General features: G+C 40.6%; 1 protein-coding gene across 6 annotated transcripts in view; it reads left to right on the forward strand.

Annotated features, from left to right (window-relative positions):
• Positions 1–27845, forward strand: part of FYCO1 (FYVE and coiled-coil domain autophagy adaptor 1) — a 54409-nt gene that overhangs the window by 1616 nt on the left and 24948 nt on the right. For 3 of the 6 annotated variants that reach the window (XM_086742830.1, XM_086742829.1, XM_086742831.1), the window contains exons 2-14: positions 7991–8175; positions 9717–9823; positions 10927–11052; positions 14699–14805; positions 15680–15823; positions 16646–16739; positions 17157–19787; positions 20854–20946; positions 22010–22128; positions 23671–23838; positions 24271–24420; positions 25915–26120; positions 26473–26617. In XM_086742830.1, the coding sequence (XP_086598956.1) occupies positions 8121–8175; positions 9717–9823; positions 10927–11052; positions 14699–14805; positions 15680–15823; positions 16646–16739; positions 17157–19787; positions 20854–20946; positions 22010–22128; positions 23671–23838; positions 24271–24420; positions 25915–26120; positions 26473–26617 (4145 nt within the window). In that variant the 5' untranslated portion in view covers positions 7991–8120. Of the gene's footprint in view, positions 1–1552; positions 1719–7009; positions 7151–7990; positions 8176–9716; positions 9824–10926; positions 11053–12816; positions 12896–14698; positions 14806–15679; positions 15824–16645; positions 16740–17156; positions 19788–20853; positions 20947–22009; positions 22129–23670; positions 23839–24270; positions 24421–25914; positions 26121–26472; positions 26618–27845 lie in introns of those variants that run through there. The other 3 variants (XM_086742832.1, XM_086742834.1, XM_086742835.1) reach the window with 3 other exon arrangements.

The raw sequence follows: 27845 nt of genomic DNA on the forward strand, positions 1-27845 counted from the left end.
TATGGTGGAAAACAAGTGACAGTCGTTTTGCCTTTATTGTTGTAGTGTATATGTTTGACAGCGTTTGTTGTGAACTGGGTTTCACTACTTCTTCTGAAGAGCCACTTAGTTAGTTGCAGAGCCTGATTTTCATGTGTAAAGGAGCCTCTTACATACACCATCTGATAACCGTGAAAGGGTGTATTGTATTTGCGGTCCCTCTCTCCACTGCTAGAGGGTTACATAAAAGGAACAGGAATTCGTACTAACATCCTGGAGGCCAGCGTCCCCTAAGACTTGGTCAGTGGGGGATCAAGACCTACAGGAACAACTAGGGAGAGAAAACTATTCAAAATGTAAAGAAAAGTATCTGTAAAATTGCAGAAATTATCTGGTGGACTCAAGGAAAAGTAGTGCTGAAAGTTGTTTTTAACTCAGATTGTTATTTGTTTTTCTTAGTTGATCACATTTAAAAATTAACAATTGCCTGTTTGTCAAATGAACACTGAGCCCCTCTAATAGTCTTCAGATGTTGTTGAGATTATTAAATGGAAGGGAACTGTAAGAGCCCTAAGTGTTTTATTGTTGCCCATTATTATTTTTATTTATTTATATTACTGTGTTTTAGTTTCTGTTTGGTTTTGCTAGTGCAAAGTAACTTTTTAGCAGCTCGTATCTAGTCTAGTTCCTATTTTCATTTAGTAATTTCAGTTTGTCCAGAAAGTGGTGACTGTTTGTGTCCAAAACTTCAACAATAGTAGCAATTTCAAATACTTTGCCCAAATGTATCCAGAAGAAGGCTTTACAGTTTGTAACACTGGTAGAAAGAGCAGAACTTTTCATGTAGAGTGTCTCAATCTCAGTGCTTGGAAAAGCGCTGGGAAACTGTTGCTACACAGGGCCTTGACTTGTATACACTTCCCTTTAACTTAATATTTTTGACCATCACAGTGTTTTGTGGCTGCTGATGGTACAGTGATCTCAGCAAAGATATTTGTAAACAGTTAACCTCTGAGTGTGTCCACCAGGGCATTTAATTTACTGCTGGGAAGGAGGACAGGCACAGGAAAGGTCTTGCCCCTGCTGCCCCCTAAGCCAACTTAGGTTTTGGAAGTGGATGGGTTGCATCAGAGTATCCCCAAATAACTTGGCTCATGCCAAGCCTGCGTCGTCTGTGAGCCTGCCTGTTGCCAACCAGCTCAGCAGTGGCAGTCTCATACAGGCCTCTCTGCCAAAGACTTTTACATCTGCAGAGTTTGTAACTCTGAAATTTCCCCTTCCCCCAGAAATGGTGACCTTCCCCTCAAAATGGGAAAACCCATGAGAAAAGAGGGAGAGAGGAAATGCTCCATACTTCCTGCTGCAGAGGAAATAAACCAAGAATTTCTGTGGTTGGCTCTGGGGTGATTCACTCAGTGGCCTGTCAGTTTGGGTTGTCTCAACATGGTTTTTGCTTAATGTGCTTGCCTTGCCTCCTATTTGATCTACGCGTGCGTGGCCAAACCCTGTAATTTTCAGTGTTGCTAGTTACTAGTTCACTGAGAACTACATATAGGCCAGGAGTTGCCCCAGGGAGCTACCGCTGCTGTTGGCTGGATGGAGGACAGATGGAATGCTCCAGATGGGCAAGTCTCAACACCCACCTGCCAAACTTCCCAAAACTATTAGTTGGAGGCAGCCTTTTCAAGTACTTCTGAAACGTCGGCTTGGAGGGACAGTGTGGAACGGTAGATACAGAGGTAAACAATCCTGCTAAGGAAAGCCCCCCTTCAGAGTTAGAATCTAATGGTTGTTGCTTTGAACTCTCCCAAAGTCTCAGAGGTGACTGAGATGCTTTAGTCAGGCCAAGCTTGCTGAAGAAGTTAACAAGGGTCAGAGACCAACTTTGGAAACCTGAAAAACGTGGAATTTTTTGAGGACTCCACGCTTGTACAATGACTGGGTTGAATGTCATGAATTACCAACACTCCTTTGCAGCTGGCAGTCCTCTAATGCTTCTGTAGGTATCTCTGTGATGTTTCTCAGAGTAGCATCCAAGCGTCAGGTGCCTGGCTTGAAGAACATGTAAGAGATTTAAATGGTTGGGTGAGTTATGGAAAGGAAGAGGAGGTTTTGTGGCAGGGAGGGCACATAGGGACATGGGGAAAATGGATTGGCTGAATGAGAGTGCAAAGAGGGAAAAACCTTTTCACTTTTGGATGAAATTTATCTTTCCAACTTGCCATACAGGCATTGCGGCAACATGGGTACATTTCCCCAGGGAAATAGGTGAAATAGGATAGGAGTAGCTGAGGAGAAGCAAGTCTCTGGGAGAGTTATGGTGAGGTTAATTTGTAGGTGTTAGTAAATAGTGTAGCATTCCTGACATGGGGCGAGGTTTGATGTGTCCCATGGAAAAAGGGCAGATGAGTTTGTTAGAAGTGATACTAGTGCAATTCCTGTTATTGAAAAATCACTCTTCTCCTTGTGAACTGACTGCTTCCTCAAACAGGCAACTTCTTTCGTCATGAGACATGGCTGAGACAAAGTTGTCTTTGTGAGAGATGTACAAGCTCATCCCTGTCTGGTTGTTTGCAGGAAGTGGTTATTTGAGTTCATGTTGTTCAACAGTTATTGATGTGAGGAATATCAGAGACAAAGCACTGTATTCTCCAAATCGAGAAACTCTGGCACTGGTCTAACGCATCTGTCCTGTTTGGCAAAGTTCAGTGTAATGTTTTAAAGAGGTTTAAGTCAGATCTTAAGAGTGGGAGTCCAATTCAGTAGGTGCAGCATTAAAAAAAAAAAGTTGTTAGGGTTGCTAGCTTTCCCTTCAGGGTTAAAAATGAGCTCTATCTCATGGAGTTCTTATTGTGCCACTTGTATACTCATATCTCTCGCATAGTTTTGATGTTTTTCTAAGAACAGTTTGTAAATACAAGGAATAGGGAGGGGAAATGCAGACTAGTTGTCCATGGAAAAGGGAAGCTTGCACAAAGATTATACAGAACTTTACTGATTATTTTGTATCAATCTCTCCTGTCAGGTTAGGGGTGCAAGCAGTATTTTGTGAATGTCATTAATTTGTGTTCTTATGCTGTAAAATGTAAATATCCCTAGAGCACAAGGGCCTCCCCGCAGAAGGGCTTTACTGTAAGGTTTCCCTAACTGAAAACATGCTAGTTTTCTACTAGGCGTTTTCAAAATATGTGGATGTTTTTATACACTTCATCTAGTTACTCTCTTCTGCTATGCTATGATACTCTGTCAATTTGTTTTTCTGGACACATATTTTCTGCAAGATGTGTTTTATTACTACATGTTTACATGCCCAAACACTTAAAAACAAGGTTTGTGTGTATGAGTGTGTGGGAAATCCAGCGTAGGTTTGCAGTGTCGTCTCCTGCTTGAAGTACTAAAGAAATATTCCTCAAAAACCATATTTTTGTAATTGAGATCTGAAGGCTTGTTGGTGTAGAAAATGAAGGAGGAAGATTAATTTAGTAAGAAAATTTCACTTTTCGGAATGGAACCAACCTTCAAAACTCTGAATGGAAAACTTAGCTGACATTCCGGCTGTGCCTGCCTTTTGTTTTTAATCGTCCTATTTAATGTAGTCCAGTGTGCATTTTTGTCAGTCACATATCTTTAAATGCGGTGTTAAAGCACAAAGGGTTGAGTTGCCCAGTAAAAGCATGTGTGTGGGCATGACAGAAGAGTTACGCTGTCTTTTTTTGCAGTTCACCTCAGATGCTTATTTCCAGCAAACAGTTCTTTAGCTTTTTGGATGTGCAGCTTTATCTACCTGCATGGTACAAAATGAGAAAAGCTAGCAGCACAGCTGCAGTAAATTCCACTGGGACTCTATATGTCCTGCAGCAACAAAGTACAAACTACTTTTTCTAGACAATTATTGGAATGAAATTATTTAACTAAATCAGTGGTGTTACGGTTCTGAGCAGTAGAGACTTCCTTTTCCCAGTTCTTCCTTCATCTTTGCCCTGAGGTTTGCATTCAGTGTTCTTTTGTCAGTGTGTCTTGTAGCCGCTGTATCACCATGTAGGTCAGATTTTCCACACACTTTTGCAGTTATCAGTCGGTACCTGCTTTTCTGGAACAAGTCACGTTCATATTGCACAAGGGAATAACACAGTTAAAATTGATGTGACTCATGAACGTAGCATTTGGCTCAGTATCCTCACTTGCCTGTTTTGTTTCATGTAGAGTGTTAGAACAGGTATAGAATTGTGGACACCAAATAATTAAAGGTCTTGTGATACTGGTGAGGGCCATGTGATGAAGTGTACTTGTTTGGAATGGCTAGACCAGAGTAGTGACGTTAATGTGAAGTATTTCCCTAAGCAGGGGACCTTGATTTCCAATGAATTTGTCTTGGAGATCCAGTTTACTTTGAACTGAATTACACCAAGTCTGCAGTGTGAGCAGCCTCTTCAGTGTATGCTGAAAAAGCAGTTGGGTGGGGAGTGGATTCTCCGGTGTCAGGCTGTAGTGAAGGTCTCACTGCAGCCTTTTTGTCAATGAAGTAAAACTGCTTGTGGACTTCCTCCCAGCTCCCTGTTCTGATTGCACGTGGAGGAGTGTAATATTTTGAAGACTTCTACTTTCTTGTCAAGTTTCACCAATATTGACAACTAATTTTTAAAGATATAGTTGCTGGAGATGCAAACATGCCTACAGTAACACAAAGAGAAACTTAATGAAATCAGATTAAAAGGAGGCCATTGTAGCTACCCCACAACCAATTTAATTACAGTCATTAAATTTTGTTTACTGTTGCGCATGTGTCTCGCTCCCCTTCTGTAAGTAAGTGGTCTGTTTCCTTTCTGCTTCTTTCTTTAATCTCCAGGATATCCTCCTCTGTAAAGAAGATTGTCACTCCCACCCTAGTATTTATGCCAGCAGGAGAGGAAGCAGCCACCTTCAGACATCGGCAGGCACTGCCCAAGAGTGCGAGGAGGGACCGATGACATGCCCTGTCTTGCCTCCTCTGACAGAGTCTGTGCCAGGTCCTTAGCGTGACTGCACTGATGTCACTGCAGCACTACAATTTTGTGCAAGTTAATGCCAATCGGCCTTAGTCAAATGCTATTATGTAAGAGGTAACAATGCATCACCTAAAAAGCTTTTGACCCAAAGCAGGTCACTCGTGCCTGACACACGTCATGCTGTTCTCACATAGCAGATATTTACAGATGTGCATAATAGGATAGGAAATGCTGGAGGAACAGGGTTGTGCTCTAAACGATCCTGGGCAAAATGTTCTGTGATCAGGAAGGACTAGATCAGGTATTTACAGAAGCTCTTCCTATTTTGAAACCTTGGTAAGCCAGTTAAGGTACATTGTCAGCTTTGTTTGCTGTAGGAATTGAGAGCTCTGTACCTTTCTGTAGGATGGACTGTGTTTTCTAAGAACACCTCTGGAAGGACAACAGAGGAGGGAAGTAAGTACCTTTCTCCCCATTTTGCAGAGGAGAAGGCAGGTAGAAAAAGTTTCAGCCCATTCTCCTTGTGCAATAGCCCAGGTTGAAAGATCTCCTTTACCTTGGGGAAGAGAAGGGAGTAAATGCATGTCTTATGGATGGGAACTGATGCAAGGAAGGGGGAAGCTGAGAAGCCTTGCTCCCTGTACTGAGGAATGGGCTGACTGGGAGCAGACAGAGAACAGGAATGGGCTGTGCAGCTGCATGCCTCCAGCTGAGTTGTGGTCTCTGTTCAGGGCTCCCACATTCTGCCTAGGAGATCCTGACAGGAATAAAGATGTGTGTCTTGGCCTGCTTTGGTACAACAGGATCAACCTGTTGGGAACACGCTGCCTTCCCTCGCACTGTGACGCTGAACTGTTGTGCAGACAGTAGTCATTTATCTGTGACTTCTGGGCAAACACACTAACTTACGCAGTGCTAGTAAATATCTACTTGGGCAATCTGCTGGGAATTACCACTTGATAACGTCCCGTGCTCCACCTGTCTGCCACAGGATGCCCCATATCCTGCTGTCTGCTGGCTGTTGCAAAATAAGGGCTCAACTCCCAACTGCCGTCTCTTCCAGGCTCTCTGTACATACCTGCAGTTGGCCTGCTTGCTGTTTTCCTGCCATGCTTCTCACATACTCTTTGTGCTTCTAGAGCCTTGAACTGGAGCTTGTTCCGGCCTTTGGGAAAGACAGGCAGGATGCCCTCGTTGGCCCTTGCTCTTTTCTCCCTTTGTGTGAGGAAGAGCGTTTGGTTTGGCCACATGTTTTGGCTTTACATTGCCCACATTGCACAGTCTTCTCACTTAAGCTCCTTTCTATGACAGTTGCCAAACTGAACAGATATTGGCTGATATTACTGTGCAGGCTTAGAAAAGGAAACATTGACTCACTAGGTTTGTTATTTTTGCTTTTTTTTCCATTGGTACCCAAACTCAGCAAGTTGCCAGGAAGTGTGGTACCTTACATCATCACTCAGTAGGAGCAAGATAGGAATCTTGGGTATGTAATATTGCTGATTTAGAGTAAAAAATCATGTTTGGCGCCACAAAAGGTCGGCTGGCCAGCCTATGGTGTGCTGGCCTTCTCTCCCTGAAGCAACACTGTTGTCATGGGGAGTTTGCAGGCCAAGGCCCTTCCCCAGACAGCATGTGGTCCATGTGACAGTTGTGTCATAACGTAAGGACTGCCATCAAAATACGGAAATGGAAACTAATAGATAACAAAATGCAAGTGTTAAGAGAAACACACTTGTAAGCCTGGTTTCAGCCTTTTCTTTATACTTAGCATGTTTCTGTGTCTGCAGCTTTGTTAAGGTTTGCTTTGTTTCAAAAATAAAAGAATACAGGATCACATCAGGACCATTTCCAAACAAGACCTTGATACATAGGGATAGAAGAATGGTCCATTTTAGTCATTCAGATGCCTATTTCAGCCATGCCAATTTAGTTATTTTAGGAGTGAAGGAAAGAAAAGAGAAAGGAGATATAATAATTTGACCTAATCATGTTTGTATTTCAGAAGTTTGTAAGATTTTAATTGCAACTTAATTTCATTGTAGTTCAAATTGAATGATAAAAACACCACAGCAGTGTAACGGCAAACTTTCTGAAGATTCAGTACTTTGGATGTTGTGCTTGCTTGAAAATTTGGCTGTACCATTGCAGGCAGAATTCTGAGCAACCTTTGGACAGGATGCTTAGTAAGTTCCCTATGCAGTTTCTATGTGGCTTTTTTTGAACAATTGTTCTCAGGCTGGTGTGTAAAAATTTGGGTTCCCACGTATGGTAGTTTTAGTAAAGTGTTTGAGGCTTTTAATTAGTTTTAATTAATTCATTTTCATTAAGGAATTATTTTCTATGAGTGCTAGGTATAGCTCACTTGTCATTGTTCTAAGGAAGGGAGGTAGTGCAAGGTATATTTATCCAGCCAGGGATGCAGTAACAGAGCTTAAAATAAAGTGGTATCCTCTTACATGTGTGGGAACAGGGGGTTCTGAGGAGGGAATGCGAGATATTTCTTGCTCTAAAACCAGTCTCCAGTACTAAATCTCTTCATAGTTAGGAATATGCTCCAGTGCCAGAGAATCAAACATGCATAATTTTTTTGACTTCTTGGCCTGTGCTTAGTATGTGTCTTTAAAGTCTCTCTCTAATGGAAGAGTTGTTGTATCTTTTTACTCCGCAGCCTGTAGGGAAGATTTGGCAGAAATGGGAGGGAAAGTACCATGTCATCAAAACCTCCTTCAGGGTCACAAGACGAATTGCACGAAATGCCAGCCTGAGCTGGGCTGTAAGACAAACTGTGTTGTAACTCCAGCAAGAGAAAACTGCTCCCTGAGGCTTGCTCAGTAGTTTTGAAAGATATAACTGAAGAAATAATTGAAATGGAAAGTGAAATCTAAAAGGAAATATAAAGGAGATTCCTGGAAAAGTGTTGGCCTTATGGGAATTCGTTACTAAACAGGATCTAAAATGCCAGAGCACCTCTCTTCTGCTATTTGAGATTATAAAGACTTTAATTTTATTTTTGACTTTTACAGAATTGCAGGTGTCACAGAGAAGAATAATCTTCATCAGCCCAATGATCATCAAGGTTATGAAGTCTGCTATTTTTGTCTAGATGGATGAAAAAATTAACGGCTCAGAAGGGGAACTCCTTTGGTTTTCAAGATGGCAGCAACTAGTGGCGAAAGCCAGCTGCAGCGGATTATCAGAGACTTGCAAGGTACAGTGCCATGCTGACAGATTTGTTCTGTAGGCTAGACTGCATCCTCTGTGTTTTAGATAACAGAGAGTAGGAGTTGTGTTTTCAGTTGTGTAACACTTTGTACAGCAATTGTAGAAACGTAGTTCAAGATATGCCGTGTACTGAATAGTGATGTGACTGATTTTTTTTTTTGTGAGAGGAGTGCTGTATGTTTTGCAGGATCCTAAATTCTTAGATCCTGCGAATTTAAACATACAAGAACAGAAATAAGTTTTGCAATTAAAAAAAAAAGGTGTCTGTAGGATGTGCAGTGTGAGCTAAGACTTTGTTGGCGTGAGTAGAGCTATGCTGTTAGAAGACGTCATGTGAGAAAAGGAGAAGGCCTGATTTTTAGACCCTCCCTTGATGGGAAGCTGGTGTGGAGTTGCTGCTCATGTGAGAACGGAAAAAAACAGGAGGCCAAACCTAACTGTGAATGGAGACCCAGAGGAAAAATACTGGAGAATTGGATCTGTTGTTCTTGCTGCAGTGGAAAATGCTTTCTCTGCACCTGACTTATCCTTCACTAGCAGTACCCAACCTCATGTTCCACAGCTCTGTGCAGGCAAAATTGGCAACAAGTCCATAATAATTTTCCTGCTCTGTCTCTATTGTAATCAGCTGCCCATACCAAGGTACAGATATTTTTTCTTCAATTTTTTTAATTAAATCTAAGGTATGATATGCATCAAAGCTGAGAATCTAGATCTTCCTGTAACATAAAAAGGAGATCTATATGCCTGCTAACAAGAAGAGGTTTTAATTTGCAAAGGGCATCGATCAAGTGGGACTGGGAGCTAAGGCTCACACAGGCGCCTGAAAGAAGTACAAAACCAAGTTTAAAAAAGCCCAAATCAGTGATTTCTGATGCTGAGAAGTACACTCTTTTGGGGCCAGAGTACCTAGAGAGACAGAAGAGTTTGTTTTGGCTTGAGGTTTCCTCACCACTACATGTGTAGATTTTAGGGAAGAGGAGTTGCTGTACGCTTATTTTTATGTAAATTATTTTCCCCATTTGTTTTGTAACCAGCACAAGCTGAACCTTCCTGAATAAAGCATGAAGAAGATAAATGTGCTGACTGAACGACTGTTCTCGTGTTACTGATCCCCTTTAGCAGATTACATGCTTTGTCCTTTCTAATCAGAATTCTGTTTGTCCTGTGGCAGTACCTTAATATGCACATGAGACAGCAAAAAGTTATTCCTCTTTGCTGAAGAACTGGTTAGCAATTACCCGTTACCAGTTTTTGCGAAGTGTCAGAAAGAGATTTTGCTCTTTTAAGAAGAAGCAGTCAGTATAACAGATTTACATAACTTGAACTCTGGTTTGTTATAGCTGGCATTAAATTACAAGCATATCAATAAGCATTTTACACTGTTGTTAAGACAGTTGGACTGAAAGAAACTGAATACACATACATAATGTCCAGGCAGAAAACCCATTTATTTAGTTGTTTATGGGTTCAAGTGCTATATATATCTCTTGCATTAGTTAACCATTTTGGTGTCTTGTTTTAAAGATGCTGTGACTGAATTAAGTAAAGAATTTAAAGAAGGAGGGGAACCGATCACAGATGACAGCGTCAACTTGCAAAAATTCTCCTACAAGCTTGAGTACCTTCTACAGGTAAAAAGTATCATTTGTAATCCTCCATCAAAACTAGGCCTTGTTTTATCCTATTGCCTCTTCAGTATGTGGGGTTTAACTCAAATAATCATAAATATCCAGTTGAGTCTCTCTCTCTCTTTTTTTTCCCCAATAAGTGGACTGAAATGTGTGCTGCTTATTGTACTTATTTCAAGTGAAAGTAAATAAATGTAATGAAAAGGCAGTGCTGGTGGATTGATTGAAGAATGTAAGGTGATCTGAAAGATTTAAGCTTGATTTTAAAGATACATCCTGCTAAATTATCTTGGAAAAGCTGTGGTAATGAGACCTTGAGAGCATTTTAGTGCAAAAGAAATACTAGTAAGCTGTTCACGGTGCAAATATAGTGGTGTGAGTAATTTACAGATTTTTAGCCATTTCACCTTGGAAATTCATTTTTATTGTATACAAAGCTTAATGCAAAAGGCAGATTTTTAATCTGGAATGCTGCTTTTTGGCCATCCTCAAAGTTTAAGTAAAAGGGAACACTGCTGGGCAAACTGAAATTGAGTTTGCATAGTTTTGTGTCTACACATACTATCATCATGTCACTGATTGCAACAAAGACGTGCTAAGCTAGCCTTAATCTAGGCAAGGGAGTTTTAATTGGGTTGCAGAGGCTTCAGCAGAAGCTGAAGAATCCTTTGGGATTTGAATGGTCCGAGCTGCAGTCCATACCCTCGCTGCATTGCTGCTCTGAATATGATTTCGCTAGAACAGGTTTTTCTGGTATGTACATGTGTGCTATTGCCACACTTAGTTGCAGGTCTCTCTGCAGCTGGTTGTTAGTTCATTGGTCTTGAACAGCTGCTGAATTTGTTGGAAATCTTTGTTTCAGCAGTTTTGAATGGGTGTCTGTATTTTAACTAGACCCAGAACGTTATTATCTGTTACTGTCTATAAAGTAGCTGCATTGCTTCAGTGCAGTACAATGTCTCTTTCCTTTGTGAATACACTGGCTAAAACTAAGAGGAGTCATGAAAGCACATATTGCTGGGACAGGAACAGAATTCCAAGTAGCTATATAGAAGTATATTTTATATTTTATTTTTCCTCACTGCTTTTTGTTTTCCTTGTTTAAGTTTGACCAGAAAGAAAAAAACACATTGCTGGGGAACAGAAAAGACTACTGGGATTATTTCTGTGACTGTCTGGCAAAAGTCAAAGGAGCTAATGATGGAATCCGCTTTGTCAAGTCTATTACAGAAGTAAGTCTGTCGGTTAAGCATCATAATATGTGGTTTATGTTTTCGCATCTTTTCAGAGAGCAGTAGAAACCAGAAGAAAATATGCTGCTTTTAACATATGGCAAAAAAAAAGTTGGAATTTTTAATAAAAAAGTGTAAAATGCAAGATTACTCTTTTTACTTGGGCACTACATTATAGAGGATTAGATAACCTGACTCTTACTTATTTTGAAGACCGCTTACACAAGTGAATGGTCCTGTTTGTCACTGGTTGTGCCCTGCCTTTTCATTAACTTAGTGCCATTTTCTCTAAAAAGGAATGAAAAATTAAGAGTAGAGCCTGCCATCTTTAGCACAGCTTAAGACTGCTTCTAAGATTAAGAGGAAAGATTCACCGTGTTTGACATTTTTAAAGATTTTTTTCAACTAATCAGTAGAGTTGAGGAGGACTGACTGAGAACAGCATTTCATCTTCTGTCTCAACTTTGTTCCTCCATGTCAAATAGCATGGTGCAATGGCTGGAGATGGTTGTCATTATACCCTTGGGTAAGCTGTAATGAACAGGACAAAAAGCTTTATTTTTATTAGATATAGTAAAAAAAAACTTACTCTTAAAACAGCCATGTTACATCTTCAGCTCAATGAGTGGGTGAAATAAGTGCTGTGAGAAGCTTTTTGTGCTGATCCTGTCTCAGTCTTTAGAATCATTTGAAGAAGAAATTCTCTTGTGGATAAAAGAGTCGGTGGCATGCTGGTGCTGGCCAGCATTGTCCAGATGCTCAGCTCTGTTATCTGTGAGCAGTGCTAACTTGTTTTAGCAAGTTACTGTTTACAGTGGATTTCCCTATTCTCTTAGCAATTCCTCCACAGCAGCTCTAGATAATGTTGGTTTGAGCCATCTGAAGGAGAGCCATGATACTTTAGCAGAGGCAGGCTCTGTGTTCCCTGCCTCACTTCCTTCTCTCAGCAACTTGGGCAACATTGAATTTTGCTGTTCCAAGGTGAACAAGCCAGAGAAGGGCTCCAGTTTGTTTTACCACTGGAAAGGGAAACGGGAGAGCCATGGAAGTTGGGTTTGACTCTCCCCCTACTTCCAGGAAGACTGGAGAAGTAAGGACAGTGACTGCTGCTGCAGGGAAGGTCCTCTGACTGTAACTACTGGCTCCTAAATTCTCAGCAGCAGCAACTAATCTGATTTCTCTGCAAAGGTGACTGTGCTGTAGCCTTCAACAGTCTGTTGCCTGTGGTATGACCTACATACTACCACATGTAAACGCTGCTCTGCCTTTTCCTCCTTCTTCAATACCTCTGACTGTTTAATGATTAGCATGATATCAGAAATTATTGTTTGAAGGAAGGATATTTTCTATTTTAATTTCTGTGCAGCCATAGAAGTTAGCTTGCAGATGACTTCTTTTAACTTTTTTAGCTTGTAGTTTAGGAATATGAACTCTAAACGAAAAAATCAGTGAACCATTTCAGATAATGGAGCTGGCAGACTGAGGTCCAGAAATGAAATTACAAATGACAGGAAAAATGTATTGCTTATTCCCCTTCATTACAGATAGAAATCAGCAGCCAATTTTTGAACCTGTCTGGATAGAACATAATGGTTTCTGAATGTCATTTATTTGCTCACTGAACAGTACTTGTTGACTTTCAAAGATGGAAGTGAACAAGGAGGAAAGAGTAATGGCAGTTGCTTTTTAAGGATGGTCAAACATTTAACAGCATAATGCCTCCTCTTCTGCTTTGCCTGCAGTGCTTCTGCTATTAGGGGGTGTATGATGTGCTAGAGAGGTGGAGCAAGGAAAGAAATAGGAATATCCTGGAAACAGAGAGCCTTGTCCTTGATGGCATTAGGTGAGCAGTGAGTTCTGGTGATTTCCATTTCAAAAGCTGATTACACTGAATACACATCTTTCCAAGTCTTTACAGCCACACATTGCACATGCTGCAGTGCTACAGCCATACATTGCACCTTAGCTACAGTGTTTGCAGTCAGTATAGAAACACTGACAGTACCAGACTGCCTGCCTCCCTGCATTCTAGCAGGGCTCTAGCAGGAGGTGGCATGGTTTCGCTTTCTTATCAAATAGTCTTTGGCTATTTGTAGCTCCATACATGTAAATATTTTCCTCTACTTCTTATCATGTACATTTGTTCTAGTATCTCCATGCTTAAAAAAGGCATTGTGGTTTAAATTGATAAACCAATGGGAGTAAGGATAGGATTAGTTCAGTGGCCTCCAGTGGGTTTTTTAACTATTCTTAAGATATTCACTAAATATGCCTAGCTTACACTTGTAAGCTTCTGTGCACAGGGCAGGAATGGCATCTCCTTGAAGAAATATTCAGATATCTACAGCATGAATGAGGGCGAAAACCAGCTGGCAAATTAAATTTGCTGTTTCTGGTGTACCTCACATTTGGGGACCATGTTATTTCACACTTTGTGTCCTATAGAATTAAAAACAAAAAGCAGTAAAAGATGTTGGTTCCTTCGCTCCACATTTCATCATTCCATTTATAAGGAAAATTTTTGCATATAGTGCCTTGCTGAGATAAACGAGGAACCTGCCTCTTACTTAAGCACAGAAGCCCAGTAACAGCAAAACCAAGGAAACTGAGAGTTAAGGTATTGCTCTCACTTTACCATAGCGGAATAGTGATCAAAAGGAGAGAAAACTTGTGTGGCCTTTGAGCCTTCTTTCACACTAACTTTTCAAGCAAAATTAACAGTTACCTACTAACTTGAGCCTCAGACCCTCTCATATTTCCCTTGGCCTCCATTTTTAAATCATGAATGTATTTGGTTTGTTAGATGGATGAGCAGTTTGGTTAGAAGCATAGATGACTGTTGAGAAATTATTTTCATCGCTTCCATTTTCCATTCCTAAATTGATTACTGATTTTGATGGAAAGGAGAAATGAAACACTATTGTTTAGTGTTTCATTATTTTTCAGGACAGCAAATAGCTCGGATGTAAAAGACAAAACGTCAATTCCCCAAGTCGGTAGCTATAACAAAATTTAGTACTGAGTTTTGTGATACCCCTTATGTTGGTTTAACAGCTGTATTCATAAAAAGGTCTATTAATTTCGGTCGTGCAGCTGTTCTTGGTCTGAAGTAAGAATTAGATTTTTGTCAACCTAGTGACTAAGTACTAAGAAAAGCTTTTTGCATAATTTGAAGTTACTGTGTCCATGGGGGTGTATATTTATATATGTATACATCCTTGTTCTGTGACAAGATCTGCCCTAAAGCTCTTCCAGCTGTGGCCAGACACATCTTAAGTAACCAAAACAGCCACTTCTGGCTTTGCTGGGCACATTGAGATTTTGCCTTAGATTGGGAATTGCCCTTAGCATAGTCTACACTCATGTACTCAGTATATTAGGTGATTCGTTGGTCTTGTGATGCCTTTTATATTTTTATAAAGTGCACAATGGTCAGTTGTAGATACAAATTCATCATTCAAAAAAGATTCCACCCAATGACAATGTTGGGAGAAGATACCTCAGTGGCGGTTCTTACTACTTCCTTTACAACTAGTGACTTATTGTGGGGTTTTTTTGTGTCTGTATGTAGACTGTTCCAGCCATGGCTCTACATAATCACAAAAGATATTTAGAATTCTCTTTTCTTGTGGTTTCTCCCTTCCAGCTACGAACATCTCTTGGAAAAGGAAGAGCATTTCTTCGTTACTCTCTGGTTCACCAAAGGCTGGCAGACACCTTGCAGCAATGTTTTATGAACACCAAGGTGACCAGGTGAATAGCAAAATACCTTGTTAACTAATGGATTTTTGCTCAATGTGATCAAGCAATGTTACCTAGTAGCTATTGAAAGAAGTTGAAATCCTTCCAAATGGTTGGCTTAGAGAGCTGGTAATAGGATAGGAAGGATAATAGACCTTTTAGCCTGGGTCACTGGTTCATGCCTATCTTAGACTGGTAAAGGTTGAAAGTTGTAACAGCTAAATTTGTGTGAAGTGGGTGGTGCTGATGCTTCTATATGTCAGCTTCAACAGTGACCTTTTTTATAAGCATTGAAGATCCTGGGTTTGATCTTCTGTGTTGTACGTTGTAAGGCAGGATTAATTTGGATGTGTTTCACAAAGCCCTAGAAAGCATTTGCATGTGTCTCTGGATTGTCACACAGAGGAACAACTTGCCCCTAGCCAAGGAACACCAAAGAAAGTTTGATTGGAGGGGCACTGGTAGGGCTTTTAGAAAAAGCCAACTATTTACACAGTGTATTTAACTCTAGTTCCTGCTTTCTGTCCCTCATTTTCGATGTATTAGGTGTGAGCTTTAGATATTTACTGTGTGATTATCCAGTGATAGCAAATATGTAGTCTTGCCGGTCTTTTGCCCAAGCACTAGAGCAAAAAATATTTTGTGCAGAGGCTCCTTTAAAGATACTTCTGTGGAATTCATTTAAGCTATTTGATTTCATTCACATCAAAAAGATGGGTTGGTGGGTAGATCTGGTTGTTTTCAGTTTGCATTTAGAATACCATATCATAATTTTTCCGGGGTGGGGTGAATAATGATTTTGGGGGCGGGGGGGTGGAGTGTTGCAAGTGAAACTGCTGCTTCTTTTTTACTTATGAATATTACGGGTTTTTTGCTTTGTTTCAAGTGATTGGTACTATGCAAGAAGTCCATTTCTGAATTCAAAAATGAGTTCTGACATTGTGGGTCAACTCTATGAGCTCACTGACGTTCAGTTTGACTTGGCATCAAGAGGCTATGATTTAGATGCTGCTTGGCCAGCGTTTGCCAGGTAAGACAAAAACACTTTGTCATTTTCTATTAACAGGGCCATAAAATCCCTGCCTGCCACAGAATCTGTAAAAGCTTCTGCTTTTGAGGGTAGAAATACTTGTGCTAGAGCAGGCATACATTTTCTCCATGTAGTTAGTCTATGACCAAATTGGCCTTTTTTTCCCTTCAATAAACTGCATACTAGAGATCAGAGTTGATGCTCTGTAATGGAGTACTTCCAGTAACTGCAGTTTAGGCCCAAATTCCAAGCTATTCTCATCTTCACATGCAGAAGAAGCAATGTCCTTAGCTCCTTCTGTTTTAAGAGCCGAGACATGTGGAGGCTGAACCGTCAAGCAGTGTGCTTCACTTGCAGCAGTGGTAGAGATGACAATATGCGGTCACTACAGGCTGATCCCACCTCAAAGCAAGGAATAACGAAAACTACTAGATTTGTTTCAGGTCAGTTTGTATCAGTGGGAGTTTACCAGGGCTGCATGCTGCCACCGTCTGGTTGAGCTGCCACCATCTCTGTGGTTGTGTTGTCTCTCTGGTGTTTCTGCCACCACACAGCTGTACAATTTCTTAGAGCAAAGCTGCATTGGTTCTTGTGGATGTGAGAAGTCACAGCTACCAAGCTCATAATCTTTTATAGATGCCTTTGATATCCTTATTTTCTTTTCCATCCGCTTCAGTGGTTGTTGGCCCAGACAGCAGGCAGAGTTAAGTCTTTTTATATTTGGTAGTTACAGCTAGATAAATCTTACACATAAGCGTAGAAAGATGGGTATGTGTGTGCTTATATATGCTTTTATATATTGTTTCTCCGTGTGATCAACAGGAGGACACTATCCTCACTTGGATCTTCAGCATATTTATGGAAGCCCCCAAGTCGCAGTTCCAGCATGAGCAGTTTAGTGAGCAATTATTTGCAGGTAAGCAAATTACAAATAAATGTTTGTGTGGCATGGTAGATCTTTAATTAGTGGCATAGTTCCAGAGAGCTTGTTAGTTTTATGGTGCTCATAATTCTTATAATGGTAAATTATAAAAAGACTTTTTTGTTAGAAGTAAAGGGAATTGTCCCGTAGCTGATTCAACTGAATATGCAAATCTTGTAGAGGAAAAAAATATATATATTCGGAAGACTGTCTACAGACAGGTATGTTTTAATGTATCTTGTGTGAAAACAAGCTTTTTTTTCCTGTAAGTTGACATCTTGTAGCACTGTGAATCCAACATACAATGCCACTGTGCATTAAACGCCTGAATTTACGCTCATTTGAGCACAGCATTTAAATGCTCGTTTAATTCCTCTTAAACTTTCTGATTTTCCTCTTCTGTTCATTTAGGCCCAAGAGTTTCCCTCCAGCCCTGATGCAAATAACTCACTAAATGTTGAACATCTTGAGGGCTTTGAAGAGATGCGTGTAGAACTTGACCAGGCTGAGCTGAGGCAGAGGGAACTTCAAGATCGTATTCACCAGCTAGAAATGGAAAACCAGGAGCTCCAGACAGCTGTCAGCCTTCAGAAAGAACAAGTACAGGTAGAAAAGGAGAAGAGCAATAACTACAGCGAGGAGAACTCCCGGCTGACAAAGATGATCACAGATTTACAGAAGCAGTGTGAGGTCTCACGCTCTACTCAAAGCACTGTTCATGACCTGCAGAAGTGCCTGCAGTCACTGGAACTGAATTCAGTGGAGCAACAGAAGGAATATTCAACAAAGCTGGAGCAACTGGTGACCAGCAAGGAAGACTGTGCCTCAAAACTGCAGGTGGTGAATAAGGAGCTGGAGGCCTCTAGGGCTTTGGTTGATATGAAGGATCTTTGCATTGATGAGCTCAAAGCTAAGCTGAGTTCCACAGAACAGAAGAACTTCAACCTCCTTACAAAAGTTGATGCTGCCTTGGAGGAAAAGGGACTGCAAGCCACAGCCCACTGTGACTCTGCCCTCCAGATATGGGCACTGTTAGAGAAGCTTCAGGAGACAGAAAAGGAAAAGGCAGATATGCAAAGACTCAATTATGAACATGCGTCTCAGCTGAAAGCAGCAAGGGAGGAGCTGCAGCTGAAAGAAGAGGCACAGAAGGAACTGGAGTCCAGATACAACCGCCTCACTGCTGACTCCAAAGAAGAGAGTGAAAAGCTGCTTGGGAGCCTGGAAACCATGGCAAAGGAAATGGATGCACTTCAGAAAGCCCTGACCCTGAAAGAAAAGGAGATGGCTGAGCTCCAGACCCAGGTAATGGGGTCACTGGCTCAGGTGGGGTCACTGGAAAAAAATCTTGAGGAAGCAAAGAAAGAAAAAGAGAAACTTGAGGAGGAGTATGGTAGGAGGGAAGGAGCACTGAAGCGGGAGGCCCAGTCACAAGCAGAGCAACTTGAACTACAGGAGGGTCGCTTAACAAAGGTGAGTCAGACTGTGTGTAGCCTTGAGGAGCAAAACCGGAAACTCATGTCTGAGAAAGAGCATCTCAGCCAGAAAATCAAAGAGCTGGAGGAGCAGATGGAGCAGCAAAACTCTGCAGTGAACGAAATGGATGAGGAGAGCAGGAAGCTGAAACTGGAGAATTCAGACTTGCAGCAGTCCAAGAAGAAGATGGAAGGGAAGCTGAAAAATGTGGAAGCTTCTAAAGCTTCCCTGGAAGCCGAGGTGGCCAGGCTGAGAGCCTCTGAGAAACAGCTTCAGAGTGAGATAGATGATGCCCTGGTGTCGGTTGATGAAAAAGAGAAGAAGCTCCGGAGTGAGAACCAACAGCTGGATGAAGACTTGCAGAATGCCAGGAGGCAAAGCCAAATTCTGGAGGAGAGATTAGAGGCTCTGCACTCAGACTATGAAGAACTAAAGCAAAGAGAAGAGACCACCAAGGAGTCTTATGCCTCACTTGAAGGAGAGCTGAAGAGTGCCAAACAGCATAGTTTACAAATGGAAAAAAGCTTAGGCACCTTGAAGGAAAGCAAAGACTCTCTCCAATCACAGCTCATAGAGAAGGAAGTAGAACTGCAAGGCATGGAGACCCAGTGTGAGCAGCTAAGAGCAGAAGTTGAAAGACATAGGAAGAAACTGGAGACTCTTGAGGTAGAAAAGGTCAGTGTTGAAAAGACATGCCTTCATCAGACAAAGCTTATTGAATCCCTCACATCAGAAAAGGAATCAGTGGAAAAACAGCAACTACAGCAGGCGGCTTCTCTGGAGAAAGAGGCAAAAGAGCTGGCCTCCAGGCTGACCATGAGTGAAGAGCAGTTGGAGGTCAACCAAGGTGAAGTGTCTAGGTTGCAAGCAGAAGTCCTCAACCTGCGAGTCAAGCTTCAGCAGACCACTGATGAGAGAGAGCAGATGAGAGGTGAGCTGGGAATCACAGAGACATTCTTAGGTGAGCAGAAGGCACTTGTCCAGCAACTGAAAGAGCAAAGTGAATCACTCAACAGAAACCATGTGCAAGAACTGGTGCAATGTAAAGAAAGAGAAGAAGTGCTGAAAAAAGAGCTGGAGACAGCAGCCTATCAAAAAGCTGAGCTGGAAAATAATTTGCTGAACATGACAGAAGAGCTATCCAAGGTTAAGCAGTACTTGGAAGTTGCTACAATGGAAAACGAAGAAAACAAAGATCTCCTCCACAGGACTAACACAGATATGGCTGAACTCGGTATTCAGATTTGTACCTTGACCTCTGAAAAGGTGGATGCAGAAGAGCAGTTAGCCCAGGCCACAAAAAGGCTCAAAGAACTGGAAGAACAGGCAGCAGAGCAACAGGAAAAGCTGAAGCTTGAAATCGCTAATCTCAGACAGGAGAACAAGAGCTTGAAAGAGAAATTAGAGGAGGCTCAAATATGTGCCGCAGCTGTCCCAAGTCTGCAACTGCAGCTGGAGACAGTAAAGAAGCAGGCACAGACTTTCCAAGAGACCAGCCAAGAAGAGCTGTCTGCAATAAAATTTCAAATGAGCACAGAGATTCTAAGTTATCAGACAAAATTCAAGGTAAATTAATGTGGTTATTATAGCTGAGGGAGCTGTGCAGGATTTTCCCTGCTATACCACCTGCTGCAGCAATTACTGGGTGAAATCCTAAGGTTTGTGTTAGTCAGGTTCTGAGACTAGCACACAACTAGCCTTAGCCTGGGAATCTGAAAATGTCTCTACACTCATGACTTAGGCCTATTTGAGGTACAATAAATCATCAGAGTTTTTTAGAGATATATAGTATGGCCCTCTGAGCACAGTGGAGAGGCCGTGTGATATGGAAAAGCAGCCAGTAATGGAGAGGATGGTGATTTCTGATGTTGGCACTGAAGGTGGCATCTTCTGTAACTATTCTCTCAGGTCACAGTTGTGATTTTTTTTTTCTTTTTTTTTTGCTAGGAACATTGCAAGATCTGTTGCCCACACCCATAAAAATACTTCTCCTTAAAACTGATTTTGGTGAAAGCAAGCTTAGACTGAGATCAGATACTTTTGCAGATGATTCCCTCATTCTCCTTTCAACTGCTCAGGGTAGCAGCCAAGAAGATCAAAGTTTTGCTTCCAGAAGAACATGAGTCAGCCCTGTATATGTGAAACAGAACACCTAACGGCTAAAGATTTTTATTGTGTTTGTTGTGCCATTCTGAGATAATGATTAAGATTGGCAGTTGATCAGAGATGATCAAACGCCACTGGTGGTATCCAGAAATCCCACAAGTTTGAGAAAATAGCATGCATTCATTTATGTTTCATTTTCATAAAGGCTTCTTAAACCTCAGTATGATTTAGGCTATCTCACTTTTCTGAGCCAAAGCAATTTGCAAGCTGCACCATCTTTTTGTTGAGAACTGCAGTAGCCCATAGCAAGTAACAGTAAAACACAGCTGGTCTGCCACCTCAGAGAGGAGTTTCCTTGAATCCATGAGATGGGTGTCTCTTTAGCCATCTTTCATGAGCCTGACAGTGGAGCTGTGTTTATCCCATACATGGCATTAAGAGCACTTGTGATTCACAATTGGGGATTTTGGAGATGAAGAGGTAGCCACTAGAGGAATGCTAACTCCTGGCTCAATCTCTCTGCTAGGCTGTCAGTGAAGAGTGTGGGAAGGTAAGAGAGCAGCTTGAAGAGCAGAAGCGACAACAGCGTGCTGCAGAGGAAGAGATTGTGGCATTACAAGTACGTGCTTGATCCAATTAAAAGACAGAGGTGTTTGTGTCAGCAGGCATTAGTGTTACAATTGAGAAGGCAGGCAGCATTTCTGATGACTGACAGTGAGTCTAAGAATGCCCTTGCATAAATACAGGTGCTGCAGACGAAGTACTCAGCAGCTGAAAGTTAGCCACTGAAATAGAGATTATGAAGAGCACAACGGCACTTTGGATTTGTCCTGCTTTGAAAGCTAGTCAGGTTTTATCTGAGACCTGATTATGTGTACACTTTTTAAATGGAGGTACATTTTTAAAAGGTATGTAATGTAGGCCTTGCATGCCCGCTGCACACAGCCACACATGTGGATCCAGCTGTTTGCAGGCTGCAAGGGGCACTGAATCAGATAATTAATCTGGCTGAGAAATAACCCGGCTGGGAAAAAATAGGATTTTTGCAGTGCATTTGTCAAACAGTTGTGTTAGAAAGGTTGTGCTGAGGTGTAAGGAATCCAGAAGGAATAAAGTTAGGGTTATTGAACCTGATCCTGCCTGCTAGCAGAAATAGTTACACCTATGGATGCAGTTAGGTATGTTCCCTGAGGACTCCAGGTCTTCTCTGGAGAAGCTGTGAAAGAATATTTTGTTTCCATTGTCCTTCATGTTCCATATAGCTTTAATAAACAATTATTTTTTTATTTTTTTATCATAAAACTATTTTTTTATTATAAAAATTCCTCAATTTTATTTTTTTTCTTTTGAACCTTTTAAGTGGTTAAAAAACTTCTAAGTCATATTCATAATCTTTGAGAGATTTTTCTTGATAAGAAGGCAAAAGCTCAACTGACATGGACTAATAAGAATTACAGGCTTAATACTATCTCGCTTTAGAGTCTATCCCTTATTCAGTGTGACAGAAGTAATCAATTACTAGTACACAACTAATTAGTCTCTGCTTATACAATAATATCTTAATTGGTGGTTTGGCTTTAACTGCTTCTTTTAAAGCATTGTGTAGGTGTCTTGGTAATTGTCCAATGCTTGGTGAAGTGTTGTTTTTATATGTAAGGAGATACAGTAATTTATTTTGCTAGGCCGCAAACACAAGTTTGTCTAGAAAGCTGGATGAAGCAAGAGAGCTGCTGTCTGAATCAGAATCTGCTCGACTGCATAAGGAAGAGGAGGTGACGTCTCTGAGAGAACTCTTGGAACGGTAGGAATTTGGGTTCTTTGTGCAAGCCGTTAACTGTAAGAAAAGGGGCCAATAACCAAAGCATGTTGAAGATTGCTGTGGGTTATGAAGTAGCATATGCCACAAGTTTTATATAGGGCAAATAGTGCCTGAGCACTGATGGGGAATACCAGATGACATTTCAGATGAGAAATATGTAAATTACACAGCACACATGAATGCAAGGTTTAGGTTTTATTGTGTTGTTAATTTAGCTGATGATGTAAATTCATTGTATGTCTTCCATTGTGAAACTGCAAGACATTTTATAACCTCCTTTTACCTTATAGGGTAGTCACAAAATTAAAACACTGATATTGGCTTTTTTTTTTTTTCCATAAGGAATGGAAAATTTGCACTTTTTGACTATTTTTTCTCTCCTGTCCATGAAGTTTCTGGGAATCAGTAATACATATTCGAATAATACCACATCCTGCATGTCTTTGTCAGGTTTCTTATCAGTTTTAAGTAGCTAAGGCAGGCTGTCTTTTCAAGGTCTGTGTTGTGCAGATTATCTGGCAGTCCAAAATAGGTCTTCGTGAGGCATGGGCTCACATGGAGTCTGATGAGTTAACCAAAGCCTATGTGTTTTTACATTTTTGTGCTGATATCATCTGTCTTTGTGGGAAGACTGATGATTCTTGATCTATACAGAAGGTTGTCAGTGCAAAATCTAACTCATAAAAATATTTGAATTCAGCTGAATTGGCTGGGTGAGTTCAGACCAGCTCAGCCCTTCATGTTATGTTGCTGTAGCATTTTTGATCCATTTCTAGGACTCACAGTAGTGAAAGTACCATATCATCAAACCAAGGCTTACATTCTTGGAAGCTTCCTGGGGACACTTCTTTCCACTGACTGTGTGGTGAACTGAGGTTTCTTAACTGGGAAGTGTCTTAACACTGTTCAAGGCCAGGTTGGATGGGGCTTTGAGCAACCTGATCTAGTGGAAGGTATAATTGCTCGTGGCAGGGGAGGTGGAACTAGATGATCTTTAAGGTCCCTTCTAACCCAAACCATTCTATGATTCTATGAACCTTTAGTTTTTGAATTGCATCTGTGTTAGAAGAATATGGTGAGAAACTGATTTGCTTCCCTTTTGTGAAAATGAAAACTATGGAGGAATATGTGTTAAATGGCCTTTTCACGTGCAACCTGCAAATGCTGGGCAACCTGTGGCTACAGGACTTTCCTCGTTTAGCTGAGTTTGCAGCTGCTGATGATCTTAGCTTCCAAGGGCACTAATTTTCTTACCAGTGTGGTAGCCATCATAAGCTTTGCTGTAAGCAGGGCATCCAAGAAATTGCTGATTGCTGACTGCGTTCACCAGGTAATGGATCTGTGTGCACTTTCAGTGATGCAGGAAACTGGAGAGATTCTGGCTAGCTATAAAAAATACGCACAGTGAGAACAATTTCACTGAAACTACCTGTTTATCAGGGTGGAGGACTCCTTTTTTCCATGGGGAATACTTGAATGCATACAAGCTGAAAACTATTCTTAATTGCCTTTGTATTTGATCAGGATCCAAAAAGAAGCTGATGAAGCAAAAGAGAAGGTCCTGGAATACAGTGAGAAGCTCAGCAAGGTGGCAGCAGACAAAGATAGTAGCGACCAGAAGTTATTTGCTGAACTGGATGACCTGACGAGAACAAAACAGTTCCTTGAAGAACGTTTGATAGAACTTATCAGGTTGGCATCAAAATAAACAATGAGCAAATATTAAAATCCTGGCTTGGGATGTTAAGGGATACTGGTTGGGTAGTTCGGTTTTGTATTACCTGAATTGAAGATACAAGTAATGGCCAAGTTCATCGGCAGTTGAAATTTTGCTTTTCCATAATGCAGTAAAAAATGTAACACCCAATGTTATCTCCTCCTTAATTTGCTGTCTGTTTTGCAAAAATTTCTAGTTCTCTGCATGGCATGTGTTTTTCTTCCCTCTTTCCCAATAGCTTCAGTAGGTTTCTTGATCCATCTTTATTCCTGAAAGCTCCTCAGAAGTTACAGCAAAGAAATTTTTACTGTGAAACTTTTCCCAGCGTTCAATTTGAAGTTGGTTAACAGTAAACCAGCACTGATAATTTCAGTGTGTTTTTCTTTCCTTTAACTGTGTCTCTACAGAGATAAGGATGCTTTGTGGCAAAAATCAGATGCTCTGGAGTTCCAGCAGAAGCTTAGTGCAGAGCAAAGATGGCAGGGGGACACAGAGGTTAATCATTGCCTGGACTGCCAGAGAGAATTCTCATGGATGGTGCGCCGACACCACTGCAGGTCAGTTTGTTGAACTCTATTACACTGTTCAAAAGCAAAATTCAGTATGATCTTTTACATGGCTGAAATGCTTCTTAATGTTCACAGTTCAATGGTCAAAATCATTGATACAGGACATTGTAGAGGCTGAAAGAACACATGAGCTCTCAGGAGAATAAGAGACAATAGTGGAAAGGTCCATTGACAGGTATTAAGACAAAGACCTGGATGCAACTCTGTCCCAGGGAGTCTGTCAGTTTCTCATTTCTGGAAACAAATATAATCACATAGTGTGTTTCTTTGAAGGACTGTGTTTTTAATGTATTTCTTATGCACTGCTCTGTGCATGCTGTAAATAATATTCACTAAAATGTTTTTGCTGTTGTGATGGAAGTATTCCAGAGCAAATCCAACATGCTGTGCAATTATACGTTTGGTTACTTACAGTAGATATGTTCAGAGATAACTACTGATTACAAAGTAATTTTTTTTTTTTTTAGTTAATATTAAATTATTTCCTATGCAGTTAGCCTGCTTGGAGTTATTTGTTACCTAATCCAGATTTATTCAAATATATTTAGGCAGATACATTTCAGGGTCTTAGTGATATGTTTGTTTTGGCTCTTTACTGCTCTTTATCTTCATGACCTGATTCATCATGTGAGGTATGTAGTACTGGGACTTTCAGTTGCATATTCGTGTAGGGAACATTTATCGGGTTTAGTGAATAGTGAAGTCATTTCCAGTAACAAATTTCAAATTACTAATTTTGACTAAAATCTGTGAAACCTGTTTATGTTTTCACCAGTACCTACTAATGATTTAAATGTTTATGAAAAACAGACCCACTAAGACTTCATGAATAACAGTCATCCCTGCTGGGTGCTTTTCTTCATGAAAATCTTAACATTTTCATTAAAAATTAGTCAACAGGTTTAACACTGAGAGACTGCAGAGCAGAGAGGGCAAGGAGAGTTGCATATACATGTATTTGTCCAATATTGTTTCCTCTTCCCTGTCTGAAGGGAAGAGGGGTGATTACTAAGTAGAGACGTACAGATGTATACTTACAGTCCTTACAGTCAAGTAAGAGTTTTGCTCTAACTGAGTATGAGATTTGGCCTGTGTAATATTACTAAGTACGTTTGCTTCATATGTACTTAATATATGTATTACTTATTTATATTGCATATTTGTGAGTATTTAATTGTTTTTCTGTATTTATTTTTAAATGTATATTTACATTTTTTAGTATTTTTTATCGTTTTTTTTTCTGTTTTCCCTATTTATTAAAGCAGCAAAGTAAGAATGTGCATTTCTGCATCCTGTTTGTCAAGAAAACTTGCTTCACCTCCGAAAGCAGCACGATCTGTATTATGAGTTCTGCCCTGGATGTAGCATTTGGGCTTTTGCAGAGAACAAGACTATTATGACAAAGCCCCAGACTCTGGCATGTAGAGATGTTCCACCTGTATGTGATACTATTCTAACACCTTTGGTTTGAATCATTTCTAGAATGTGTGGTCGCATTTTCTGCTACTACTGCTGCAACAACTACATGGTGACGAAGCCTGGTGGAAAAAAGGAGCGCTGCTGCAGAGCATGCTTTAATAAGCCTAGAGTCATTGTGGACAGTACAGATGACTCTGGATCCAGTGCCAACCAGGAAGGGTCACCAGTGTCATTGGAATCGCCTGTGTCACCATCTGAGAGGGCTTTTGGTTAGTGTATTGTTTGCATGCTACAGAGAAATAAGTAGGGTTCTTTCTTAGACATTCTCCAAGACACCACATGGTCACCTCCTGCTCCAAGGTCCTGCAAGTTCATGGAATGTTTTCAGGGTGGGATTGGTCCCATCTTTGAATTTGATTGGTATTGACAGAAATTTGCATGTATATTAAATGAGTGTCTGTCAGCCTGAGATTTTCAGTTGGTTCTAGTAGTTACCTAATGGTTCTGTAAAGGTAGAGGAATGGCCCAGTCTTCCCCCTTAAGGGTTTTTTTTGCTTACTTGTTTTCCAAACAACCAGCTAATATTGTTAATGTTTCTTTTCATGTCCTTTTGTGGCACAGTTGCAAGTGAAGCTTCTAAACCACCCGATGATGCAGCATTTGATATAATCACTGATGAGGAGCTGTGCCAAGTACAGGAATCAGACTCTCTTCACGGTGAAAGTCAGATGGAGGGAGAGTCTCTGGATCAGAGCATGACAGATCTGTGAGTGTTCACTACTTCATGGAGAAGGGACTCTTTTGGGTTTCGTTTGGAGTGTTGTTTGTTTTTTTTTTTTTTTTTATTCAGTGGGGATAGCCAACCTCTGCATAAAGAGAGGACACTTCCGTTCCCAGCCACATGTTCGGTAAACCAACACAAAATAATTTTGGCTTATTTGTACAGTCAGCATCAAGTCTAGTAATTCCAACCAGCTCCATCCTCTCCCTCCACCTGCTACACCACAGCACAGAGGAGCAGTCCCAGTTCTGTGCTGTCACAAAGCCAGCTGTCCCATTAAAATCAGCTTGCAGGCCACGCTGGATCACTGGTCATTCAGACTTAACTTATAATAGGAGCTAAGCAATACCCTCTGTCAAACTCACCGTTACTTAATGTCAAGAGAACAAGGTGTGGGAAGGGGGGGGGGAAGATAAGGAAAAATTTGTTCTTTTTTATGACAGGCTTCACTGAAATCAATGTGAAATAACTGATCTGTGTCTGTAGGATTCCTTTCTACTTTAAAGATAACAACGTACAGAAAAGAAAAAGACCAGGAATTGTGTAGCTAAATCTGGCACAAGTTTGTTCTTAAGAAAAAGACCAGGAATTGTGTAGCTAAATCTGGCACAAGTTTGTTCTTGAGAGTGAGTGCCGGTTTCAGTCATTTTTTTACATCTGTTTCTACATAAATTAGCAACAAAGAGGATCTAAGGCCATCGGAGCACTTGGTTTGCAAACTGTGTTGTAGTATTATAGTTTAATGTATATCCATGTTTATGCAAAATACTGTTTTACTATTATTCAAGTATTTTAAAATATTTTCCAAAAATCCTGTTCTGTAAAATATATTATCTTTCAAAAACTTTTATATATTTGAGAAGTAAAAAAAGAGCTATTTCACATAAATTCTGTACTTGTTTTGCGTCTGAGCAGAAAAATAAATGTGGTAAATCTAAATGCTAAACTGAAAATAGCCACAGAGTAACCAGCCTGCTGCTGAGAAAGCAGAGCTAGACTCTTGCCCTCAGCAGACCTATTTCCGGCATAAACCACAGTGACTTGCAATTTGGATAGAAGGCAGACTGTACAGACTTTTTTATTTGTTAAAAAAAAAAAAAGAATTTTCAAGATTCTACATTTTTGTTTCTTGGTAAATAGGTTCTATGTATTCTGCCTATTTTGTGTACTGTTGACACTGACAGTATATTCATGTTTATTATGTGTTGGGCAG

Source organism: Chlamydotis macqueenii, chromosome 2 (genome assembly GCF_036417535.1).
Source record: "Chlamydotis macqueenii isolate bChlMac1 chromosome 2, bChlMac1.mat, whole genome shotgun sequence".
NCBI classification, from domain to species: domain Eukaryota; kingdom Metazoa; phylum Chordata; class Aves; order Otidiformes; family Otididae; genus Chlamydotis; species Chlamydotis macqueenii.